This window comes from Apostichopus japonicus, chromosome 12, assembly GCF_037975245.1.
Source record: "Apostichopus japonicus isolate 1M-3 chromosome 12, ASM3797524v1, whole genome shotgun sequence".
NCBI classification, from domain to species: Eukaryota; Metazoa; Echinodermata; class Holothuroidea; order Aspidochirotida; family Stichopodidae; genus Apostichopus; species Apostichopus japonicus.
Genome location: NC_092572.1, coordinates 12,926,247 through 12,938,785, shown reverse-complemented (window position 1 = coordinate 12,938,785; position 12,539 = coordinate 12,926,247). Strand labels below are relative to the sequence as shown.

At 37.8% G+C, this 12,539-nt stretch overlaps 1 protein-coding gene across 13 annotated transcripts in view; it reads right to left on the bottom strand.

Moving 5' to 3' along the window:
• The window catches only part of LOC139977083 (rho guanine nucleotide exchange factor 11-like), a 177,320-nt gene that overhangs the window by 45,031 nt on the left and 119,750 nt on the right, over positions 1-12,539 (bottom strand). For 12 of the 13 annotated variants that reach the window (XM_071986119.1, XM_071986120.1, XM_071986108.1 and 9 more), the window contains 5 exons: positions 10,425-10,568; positions 9,123-9,212; positions 8,685-8,878; positions 7,060-7,106; positions 2,576-2,611 (listed from right to left, as the gene is read on the bottom strand). In XM_071986119.1, the coding sequence (XP_071842220.1) occupies positions 2,576-2,611; positions 7,060-7,106; positions 8,685-8,878; positions 9,123-9,212; positions 10,425-10,568 (511 nt within the window). The remainder of the gene's footprint in view (positions 1-2,575; positions 2,612-7,059; positions 7,107-8,684; positions 8,879-9,122; positions 9,213-10,424; positions 10,569-12,539) is intronic. The other variant, XM_071986115.1, reaches the window with a different exon arrangement.

Genomic DNA, 12,539 nt, shown 5'->3' with positions numbered 1-12,539 from the left:
ATGACAACAAAATTCCCCCCCTTCACATTTTCTCCATCAATTTCCTACTTAAAAAACCTAATTACACCCACCCACCCATCCCCCTCCCCCAGACCATGCCATACTTACGTATTTCCCCCTTCATCAACCCAACAAGTTCTTTACATTGAACTGAACTCATTCTATTTACATCTTCCACCCTCCCCCACCCCTCCATTGTGTGGTAACTGCACGTTACAAAAACTGAATCCTACCCTTCCCTTACATCTATTCATTCTCTCCACCAGCCCCACTCCACCCACAAACCTCAACCATCAGCTGACTAAAAAAATTTAATCTTTACCTTTCCATCGATTTCTTCACAACCCCTCATTCATAACCTCTCTAAACAACAATGTCATCTTCAAACCTACCCCACTTACTCTTCTTTTCCTTTCCCTCTAATGTCTTATACATATAACTTAATTTTTACATATTAATTCATCCCCCTCCCCTGTTCCTCTACCATTTCTATCACATTCCACCCGTATTTCTATGGCAGGCGCCGTAATCATATCATATTACGGTGCTGCGAATGACACCCGATCCAGGCACCACATGCATTGAAAAAAATTGCTTCTCCCTGCTCGGGTTACCAACAAAACAGAGAGAAGAAAAAATTAAAGGAGTGAATCTCCCCGAGGAATATTTTATCCTCTGGTCATCAACTTTGCAAACTGAATAAATTTTCTGCCAAAGATTTTCGTATCGAATTGCAGTATGGTTCTCTCTGCCACTAGGGCAGCAGACCCCAATAGGAGGGGGAGGGGTGGGATATGGCATTGTTTTAAAGCAATGATGAAATGAATTTGCACAAAATGTCTTGTTTGCAGAGGGATGATTTGTAGTCTTACATGTTGCAAACAGAAGGATGAAAATTCCTCATGACAACTATAACATGCAACACTGTGCTTGTTTGTTCAACTCTGGACTATTTTCACAGTTCCTCTATACTTTATACTGCTTTTGTCGATCGAAGCCTGAAATTTCTCGCGGAGATGAACAATCCCGAAAACAGGAAGACGACATCTCATGCCATTGTTAACTATTTTAGTCTGATTTTCGAGCGGTGCCATTGAAAGGGCACCTTCCGAGAAACACCTAACTGACTAACAGATTCCCAACACTTGTAACTGTAACATCATCATATGGAACATCCTGTTATGTCTAATCCTTAAACACTCAAAAACACACACACATAAAAACTCTAAACAAAAACAGACATGTGAAGAGATTGCATCTTTCTGTCGATCCTGCTTACCATCAGATCCAGAAAGAACAGAGACAGTGAATAAAAGAGCGGTTATAGAAATTTTGTAGAAAAAAAAAACCACACCATGCAGAAACATATTCCGATTTGAAGCTAGTCACCAGAATGACGGGAGGTGAAAAGAGATGGAACCATAGGAAAAGATCAGCACCCAGCCATAGCAGATAAATAAAAAGGAAGAAGAGTGGTTTTGCCAAGAAGTTCATGTCTACCTACGGGGTAATGACCAATCTTCACCCACACCCCCCTCCCCCCCACTCCCATCTTCCCCTAGTACCTCTACAACACAACTTGCAATCTTCTAAAATATTTAGAGGAGGATAGCAGATGACTAGTAGGCTACATTGGTTCCACTCTTAATCTCTCTCTCTCTCCTTACTCACAATAGATTGTGTTTAATAGTACCACCAATTAGATGAACAACAATCTCTTACAACTACCTTATAGTGAAGAGCTGAAGTCTATAATATAACATCCCAGATCTATAATATATTTCTACAATATGTGCACTCATATCGACACCAAACACTAGGTTCCTGAGATAGTAACATGTGGAAACATGCTAAAGGATCTTATGCACCCCACTCCCTTCCTCCTTCCCTCCCTCCTTCCCTCCCTCCCAATCCCCTATTGTAGATAATTTTACCACATCTCTTAAATCTTCAACCCATACCCACCTACACCACCATCTGGGTGCTAAAAGGGCTGACAAAGTTAGATTTGCTTGTGTTGGTAATATGTAAAGCATGGTGAAGACTCTCTGTCTTAAGCTGTTCATCCTATCTAATCCCTGTTCCCTTTATACCCACTCGACAATTAGACCAAGTGCAAAAGTGCTGACAAGGCTTAGAAGTGAGCTGTGAAAGTAGTACGCAAGGCACGATTAGGCTTCTAGAGACCCCCTCCGCCTCTGCCGACCCCCACCCCTCACCCAAAACCCAGATTCTGTTCCCATTCTCATTTCTACACTCCTATCCCTGCACTCATGAGACCCTGCCTTACCCTTCCCCTCCCCCCTCCCCTCATGAAACCTCCAACTGGCCACTGACAGGACCCTGCCTTACCCTCCCCCTCCCCCCCCAATGAAACCTCCAATTGACCACTGACAGAATGGAGTGTCTTGTTGCTTTCAGAGTATAAAATTTTTGAAGGCATGGTATGAATATTGTAAATTTGTCAGATTTAGTCCCTAATCGTGGGGGAGAGTAAAAACACAAAACCCTGGACTGGCGTGAAAATTTGGTGAGTGAACGTTAAGAAACAAAAACATGAAAATGAGAAACTTACTCCTTAGAGTGGATTGAATCGGTTTCGTTTTGGCCACTTCATGGGTTAGAAATGAGAGAGAAAAAAAAAATAAAATAAAAGGAGAAAAATGCACTCATATCATACCAACCAAAGATCAAAAGAAAAAAGCAATCAACGAAAAGAAAAAGCATTCAAAAGAATAAAACCAGAAAGAAAACTAGAGAATAGCAAAATAACTGCAAAAACATTAAAAAAGTGAAAGAAAATCAAAACCCCAGTGCAACATGCAATGAAATTTGTCTAGTTAAAGCAAAAATTGTATACATTCCAAAGTTGAGATTAAACTAAACCTGGTTTTTATTAAAGAAATATTTAAAGTTTTGAAAAGGGGAGGGGGGTGGTAGGGAAAGGAGTTGGGGGGGTAGGGTAGGAATGTCACCTCCATTTTCAAATGCAATTTGCTTCATTTTCAGATCACTGGTTGAAAAGTATTGACAAATTTCTTTCTTTCTTATATCCTATTTTTTTTTTTTTTTAAATTCATTTTTATCAAGAAATAAAACTGTGTGGATTTTTATGTCATTTCTAATGATTTTCTTAAGACAGATCAATTAGAGCTAGTTCTTATTATTGTAATTATTATTTGTTTATTCTAACTTTGTAAACTATTTATTTTTATTCTAACTTTTAATTAATAAAAATGACTTCCCTCTTGGCAACATTTCAAGTTTTGTTTTCCAACTTGGTTTTCTTTCATATCACTTATTACTTTGGACAATAGCCTTTGTTTTTTAATTTAATTTTTTGATCAAATTGTTTAATTAAAAAGTTTTTTTAATCTTAACCTTTACATTTTCTACTACCATTTTGAGAATAAGAGCTCGCGCTTCTCCCAAGAGCTGTTTGCTTCTGTGTGTGTGTGCGCCATACTTGAAAATACAACAGTATCAAATGTTTTGTTTGCTGCACATCTCTGCAGGACACATTACCATGCCAACGTCCTAACCGCTGAATCCATACATCTTTACCACACTATTCTGCTATCCTAAATCTTGACTACCATTCAGTCTCAGTCAAGAAATTTTTGAAGCAACATTTTTACTCATCAAAATTCATCTTACCCTTCAACCTTGCTCACTTTGATGTTACTCAATCATCTTTTTTTCTTCTCAGTTGTAATTTTTTCAGATTCTTTTGGACTTTTTTTCTAGCTCCTCCTTTCACATTTTCTTGCCACCTTTGCCCTTTTTTTTTTACAGATTTCTATTCGAATGGTAATCGAGCATTTATTTACCCGGTAATGACAAACGTCAAGTATCTCCTCTTTGCCGTTTTCCAACTAATCACTCACACAGTTTCAGTGCATTCTATTCATGTTACGTTAAACTGAGGCAATTGCATTTTAATCTAAGATCGTATTTCGCGGCTCGACAGATGTTGCTTATCCGTTTGCCGTGGGTTGCGTGCACTGTTTTCCGCCACGCACTTTCGACTTTGATGAACTACTCCTCGGCTCTGTTATGCCTCTCATGTCGTCAAGGTGCCAGAGGATGATGATGATGATGACAAAAGCCACTTCAGATGTTAAACAGACGGTTTTGTTTTATATCTAAATCCAACATCTTTGTCCAAACATTTCACAAAATGTTTAAAAATATCACACATATTGAACAGCTCAGTTTGTATAAAAATTGTGGTAACTAACATGTCGTCTGTGTGTCCTATAATAACATTTAATATTTCAAACTCAAGATATCATAGTATTCATCATTACAAATTATTTAAATAAATTATTACCACCCATCAGAACTTTAAAATTGTTTATTTTTGTACTTTCAGTACTAGAACCATGTTTGTGATTATTTATTGCAAGAAACTTGGTTAATGCCAAATTCAATTGAAATGTTTCACATATTTTTGGTAGGATTTAAAAATTTCCAACTCTCATTTATTCATTAATAATGAAAATCAGCAGAGATTTCATTTTATTGGGTTTTATTTTTAATTTTCTTGTGACATTCTACACTTCTTCTATTGCAACTCTTTGAAGACCAACCTAATTTCATTAAAATATATTTTACACTATTTTTCATGTTTGTGGGAGTTTTTTTTATGGCAAGATTATATAGTTTTTTTCTAAATTATTTGGCACAATTTACAATATATGGATCAGGGAGGGACAAAGCTTAAAGTACACAACAATAATCTCTGTTGTATTGACCTATACCACTATAATTCTAAGAAAGCATTCCTATACACACTCATCAAACCTCTTCAAAACAATTAGAGACTTTCAAAATGATATTCTATTGGCTGAAGTTGATTGCTTTAATAACAAAATTGCTGAAAATTTCCTGAATCTGAAGAAAACCACATCCTAAATAGCAATTTTTTTTCCGTTTTGCAATAACATTATGAAATTCTCAAATTTTGTAAACTTATCAATCTTTGTTATTCTCTATAATTTGTCAATAATTTTCCCAATGAGGAAAAGAATATTTCTATAAAAAAGATACATTTTTGATGTAAATTCTAAGTACAGAGAATGTTATTAAGCAAACATTCCATATTTACGTGGCTTCAGGGATAAATCAACAAGAAGATTATCATAGCCCAGATGTAAAGCTATCAATTGAAAAACATATGCCCAGATGACATCACAAACCCTCTACTGTAATTCAACTTGCTGTTATTGAAGGTTTCATAGCCAGTCAAATAAGGTTACGTTCAAGCAACCATATTTTTGAGTTAGGGACAAGATATCAAGATGGAGGGGTTATCAAACTAGCAGTGTGGAATATTTTTCTCTTCAATATTAATTTCACATTGTCTGTCACCAGAATACTCCTTTCAAAAACTAGTCCACCGATCTATAAGCCTATGAAAGATTTTCTTTCCTCTCAGAGTTGCATTCCATTAAAAACATACGCAGAGACCGATGCATATCACAGCTAACGCTAAATCCTCTGTTCCAATTTTGAAAGGTTTCCTATATATGATGCAATATTACAATATGTTATAATATCATGACCAGGTACTTCTTTTCCATAGGGATTAGCCATTTTGTATGATATGAGCCAAATTTAAAGATATGTTTATAAACAAGTCAACGGACACAGGTTTTTTCGTAGGCAGAACCAGTTCCATGGTATAACGCTGTATGCCCAGTAACACACTAGAGAATCATGGAGTTTTTCATATATATGAACATATATTAATATATATATATAAATATTGAAATTGTAGTGAGATGGAAAATCCAGAATAGTGGAAAAACTGGGATTTGAACCAGGGCCTCACACTTTATATGCGGACCACCCTAACCACTAGGCTATAGACGCTGATAGTACGTCCAGAGGTATCAAACAATATTAGTTCTGTTTTGGTGACATATTTTGCCTTACTTTAGGGATCAAACATGATGCTAACCAATTCGAAATAAACATATATATATATATATATGCATATATATATATTATATATATAGCTTTAGTGACAAGTATACTCATATATTATTCGTTCTACCAATTGATATCAGGTAAGTCTCATTCTGTGTTCATACCCTTTTTTGGGGTTCTACTTGTTCAGACACATGCAATGGCAAGAGCGTGTGTAGTTTGTGTACGGCTGTACATATTGAGGTTAGTAGTGTTTGCCTGATACACTGTACGGGTGTGCTACATGTGTAAGGTATGTTTGTGAAAACAAAATACAGCCTTGTCCCTTTGGTTTGTCTACAACAATCAAAGGGACAAATGGCAAATTCCTGGGGAAAAGAAGTACCTCATTATAATAATTAGATTTTAGGAAAACCACATCAAAAACTGGAAAAGAAATTTTAGGATAAATCCACTTGTTTGCTTAATGGAATGCATAATCCGAATCAACAATATTAGCTGCTCTAAATATGATAACATTTTATTTCATTTCTGTCATTATAACAATTCTTTGATGATCAAGAAATCATGAGAAGACGGGTTCTTGTCTACGTTAAAGCAAATCTCTAAGAAACAAAATGGATCCCCTCCCCTTACCCCACGCGATCCCTTACCACCCCGCTTGGCCACATTATGTTTCCCTTATACTGATACAGCCATTCCGATAATGCAAGTTTATTAGAAACAAAAACCGATGCATTCCCTCTCCAACATGCATACCAGATAATTTGAAAGTGGAAAAGAAAACCCCCCACCCAAAAAAAACAAAAAAACTGGGGCAAAATTTATGAAACCTGCTTGATAAAGTCATGCATTGGGATGAGAAGATTAAAAATAGGCTTGAGAATATTTTGTTTTATTTAAGAGAACAAAGCCCTATTGAGACAATTACCAAAAACAACACTGTTTACGATACAATTTGTTGAAACTGATATAGACATGGAAAGAAGTAAAAGGATTTCAAACACAAAACAATGCACTCACTTTGTGACTAAAACAAAACAAGAAAAAACAAGGAAAACGAAGATATGACAAAATTCAGGGAAACATAATTCTTTGAGAGGTAACCAAAAATGAAAAAATTACCTCTTGGATCTTCGGTCATGGACTCGGACTTTAGTTCTGGTTTCATTCTGAAAAGAGATAAAGATTATAAAAATTGTTCTTTTGGTCTTACATAACTATAATCTACTGCAGTGAATATGAAATTGTTTGACTTTCATATCAAAAATCTAATTATAAGACCGACTTATTCTCCTTATTTTCTTAGCGAAAATAACGTAATGTAACTTTGTGAGATCGATACAAGAAAAGGGGCCATATTTTATATTAATTATTATAATAAACTTGCTAAATGAATATTTCATGTCAAATATTAATATTTTTTTTGGGGGGGGGGGCTAGGATTTTAAAGATTTCAAACATTCTTATCAACTAAAACTTAATGATAAGCTCGATATCATTTTTGTTCTTTCTCTGGTGTTCACAAAGAGGGAGCTGTCTTTAAGGGTCCTAATGCCTGATAACCTATACTGTATACAGATCTCTGGATCAAAGTAAACCCAATCAAAAGCTCAGCACTGCCAAAGGCAACTCAAACCTGCTGTATGTATGGAACCACACACGCCTTGTGTCAAAAGCGTACTTAATCTATGAATGTATCGCACGACACAACCCTCGTTGCTATTTGAATGAGACCTGAAGCCATGCCTGGGACACATACTTTATCACGCTCTTTGCATTGAAGTAGAGTAGATCGTTTGTTACAGTGTCCTGCATATGGTATCGATCGAGCAGAAAACATCCGTTGGTCGTGGACCGAGACTTTTCCAAATAAACTGTCACGATCATATCGTTAATGGCACAAGGTGGTGTTTGATCACGCCAGGACGGAGTTAAGAGAAGAGATATGCTTGATCGAGCGTAGAGAGGTTGCAAGTATCATCTGTCAACCGCTATGATAGTCTGTGATGGCACACACCCAATTAAACGTCACCACAGAGATACGAACGTAGGATAAACGATAACCAAACACACGACCCGCAGTGAGTGGTGATTCGTTCCGTCCTTGCTACTTAGGATTTTGTTTTTTTATATCCATGAAAAAGGTTTACATGGTCAGTATTAACATAGACTGTTGTGTGAATAGTAAATGGACTAGACCAAAGAGTTACAGAGGGAGGTCAAACTAGTGAAATAGAGATTGGCAGTGGATTAGGCTGTAATGTATGAAACCATTGGTTCTTTTCTTTCTGGGGAAGTCACCCCAGATAGTGCCCGGGCACGGGAAAAAAACCCAAACAACTTGATTTGTTTCTCAGCCCCCGTCCCATTAATGAACACACACGAAGGCATCCCAACCTTACTTCTTTGGTTTTGATGTGACATGCAGAGGTCAGACCCTGTAAAACACAAACTGTTCTAATTTTGTCCGTGTTGCTGGGTACAACAAACACTAGTTTTCCGTTCCAAGATATTGCCGTCACTAATATCGGATTTACAGAAACAACCAGGTTCAGTCAAACATATGCTGTTAAACTATTCATGGGACTTTTCCAATATACACCACATACTATGGTCCAAGTTCACAAATTCAGAAAATTTAGCACATTAAAAAAAAAAAGGAAAAATAAGAAAAGAACGAACCTAAGAATCAGTTTATTGCATCATAGGCTAAACTTGCCCAAATGCTCTCTACCCCCCTTGCTTACCCTTGCCTTCAAGCTGGAGGCCCTTGCTAGGTTAACTCTTGATCCTCCTCCCTCCCCATGCTGGTTCGGAGAGGTTTCATCCCCACTCTGGGTCGAGACTCCGCTATCCGTCTGTTGAGAGCTCACAGAATAATTTTCCGGATTCTTGAACCTAGAAACAATGTTATTCACTCGTCCTGAGGACTGCAGATGTTCTATAGAGGAGACAACAAGAAGGGACAAAACAAGAAGAGAATTGGTTTGTATCTCGATTCTGACAGTGAAGAGAAACAATTATCTTCTTCTTCTTCTTCTTCTGAAGGGGCCAAAAAATGTGAAGGGGAAAAAAATGTAGGTCGGGAACATTCACTTTAGTCGTACGGGTTCTCTGAAAATATTTCTTCTGCAAAATAAATACGAAAAATGTTACAAAGTGATAAAAACTGAATGTCTGCTTACTAATTTCATCATCTTCTTCCTCTAATCGCTCCACAATGGTGGGGCTGATGGCCCCGGGTTGGGTCACCATAGATTCATCATTTTTGCTTTCTGGAGAAAATAGAAAGAACATTTGTGAACTGTACATCCAAAGCAAACTGTTTATTATTATTATGGGAATTTTTGGGACATTAATGATCCAATCTGCAGCGATAAACTGCTATCGTTTGCAATAATATAAATAAGCAGAATATATGCAATAACACTGCATCAGTTTCGTTTCTGAAGGGGACTTAGACGAGGGGAGTTAGCAGAGGGTGGAAAGAAAGAGGTGAGGGGAAGGGGAGGAAAGGGAGTGGTAAGGGGGAGGGGAGGTAAGAGAGTGGTGAGGGGAAGGGAGGAAAGGGAATGGTAAGGCGGAAGGAAGGAAAGAGAGTGGTGAGGGGAAGGGAGGAAAGGGAGTGGTAAGGGAGAGGGGAGGAAAGAGAGTGGTGAGGGAGGAATGGGAATAAGGGCGGAAGAAAGGGAGAGGTGAGGTGAGGAGAGGCAAGGGAGAGGTGAGGGGATATGAGGAAAGGTTGAGGGGAGGGGATGGAAGGGGAGGGGAGGAAAGGGAGAGGTGAGGGGATGGGAGGGGAGAGGTGAGGTGAGGGGAAGGGAGGGGTGAGGGGAGAGGTGAGGAGAGGAAAGGGAGAGGTGAGGGGAGGAATGGGAGAGGTATGGGGTGGGGAGAAAAGGGAGAGGTGAGGTGAGGGGAGGAAAGGGATAAGTGAGGGGAGCAAAGGGAGAGGTGAGGGAATGTGAGGAAAGGGTGAGGGCAGGGGATGGAAGGGGAGGGGAGCGGAGGAAAGGGAGAGGTGAGGGGAAGGGAGGAAAAGGAGAGGTGAGGGGAGCAAAGGGAGAGGTCAGGTGAGGGAAGGAAAGGGAGATGTGTGGGGAAGGAAGGTGAGGGGATGGGTAAATGGAAGAAGATGGGATGCAGGGGAGCGAGTGGAGGAGTGGTCAGGGGAGGTGAGGTGATGTAAGGGATAGGAGGTGAGGAAATGATGATAGATATGCTAGGGAACGAAAGAAGGTTAGAAAGGGAAAGGATGGATGGAAAGAGAGTTGATGTTGTGTTCATAAAACATGTACCTATATGAGGGGTATGTATCTGAGAAGGAAGTACAAATGCCTTAGATCACTAAAACAATCGAAATAAAAAAGGTTTCAAAATGAAGACAGACGACCTTCTTTATCATTTGTTTGTCTTTATACTTAATATCCTTGGCATTTTTTCACAGGAAGAGAGCGACAAACTACTACTACTATTTCTGTACTCACTATTCTGTGGTTTTTTCTTGATAGGACCTGCTGGAATCATCCCGCGGATTGCCGAGGTTCTACTACTCTTGCGGCTGGGTTTTCCTAGACAATGATCTGCCCGTCCTAGACAAACATCATTCTTGTGTATATTCAGTTCACATTCTATCACAAATAGGGAGTGAGAGAGAGAGAGAGACAGGAAAATAAATAAAAGGAACCTATTTCAAAATCCTGTTATTTTTATACATTTGTGAACCTGATGCAACCAAATAAAAAATTTCTCACTCCTTTAGGTATTCCAAAACATATCTCACCAATAGCAGAACAGGGCTTTGTAATATATGACATAGTATATATGACACAGTAATATATATATATATATATATATATATGACACAGTACAATATGACACAGAGGTTTAACCAGGAGTTCAGGTCTTCAGAGACAACTCTCTTCTTGTATTTTGGCCAAATTTTTCTTGGATTGTTAAAATACAGAGAAAATTTTCAAAGATGTTGCATAGATCTGTATCCGTGATCTTTATCTGATTATATGAATATCTCTCTCTGGCGTGAAATTACCTACGACCTTGCCATGGTCGGAAATTCGACATGCCATGGGCAGTTCCTACAAAATTGTTTTCAGGTTTTTTTTCAAACTATTCACCTGACATTGAAATAGGCTATAAATTTAAGCTCCTTTATAACACAACCTAGAAATGAACATGTCAGCTTCTTAATAACTTTAAGTTTACAACCCAGCTGTTAAAATAAAATTCATTAGATGTTTTTTAAAATTCTTTCTTTCTTTTTTGAAGGGTCATATAAACATCACGTAGCGGCTATATCTTGCCCGATTGATTTGCATAAAAGCATTCAATATTCGTCAGATACGAGCATCGATCACATGAAGCCAAACGATCTGTCCGAAATCTGACAGTCGAAAAATAAGTCCGAACGATGAATGCACAAATTACATTTGCGACAACTCTTTATTGTGAATGAAGACTAAATATCGCATCTCAGTTGTATCTGTGGCGAACTGAGAAACATCAACATCCAGCAACAGAGAATTCAACTGATTTTATCACTTTAAAATCTCATCATCAAAGATGGTCTCATTTTGTATTATCTTTCAATAGAAATCCTCCTTCAAAGTTTATATTCACATCACATGACCGATTTCACAAACGATGCCAACAAAATGCCGGTCCATGTTTCAAGGCATAATTCCGTTGTTAAAGACTAAATACATAAAACAGACGTCAAAGAAGAAGAAGTGAAAACAAGGCCCTACATCTTCTGTGAGAAGGTCAAATCGAGTCTTCCCAGTTTCGTTCTGTTATTTTCCCCGCTACTTTGCAAACCACTTTTTTCTGACCAATGATATTTTGCACAAAATGGCCGAGATATTACAAGTCCCAAGTATTAGTAATTTAAACTATAAATCCCTGCAATGAACACATATATACAAACCTGAACACGGGTGCACAAGAATTCTGCTCAGCTCTAGGTAGACATCTTTCAGATATATTCATATAGGCCTACGTATATGCTAAAAGACCTAACATTCTCTCACAGTTCTATCAAATACATCATCACACTTGGGATTTTGTGGTGTATATATATATATCTGTATAAACATTGATCCTCCTTTTGAAGGAACTTTTTGTCGCAAAGATTAAATAACTATACCAAATAGAACCACAGGCCTTACATACGTGCTAAAAGACCAAACATTCTCTCACAGTTCTATCAAATACATCATCACACTTGCCAACAATTTTCTTGGATTTTGTGCTGTATCTGTATATAAACATTGATCCTTTTGAAGGAAACTTTCTGTTGCCAAGATTAAATAACTTTACAAAGAGAACCACAGGCCTTACATACGTGCTAAAAGACCTAACATTCTCTCACAGTTCTATCAAATACATCATCACACTTGCCAACAATTTTCTTGGATTTTGTGCTGTATCTGTATATAAACATTGATCCTTTTGAAGGAAACTTTCTGTTGCAAAGATTAAATAACTTTACAAAGAGAACCAAAATAAAATAAAACTGTTAGCAAACTGCTTATCCACTAGAGAGCCTGTGTAAGAGAATGTGTAAAAGTAAGTTGGCCTGATGT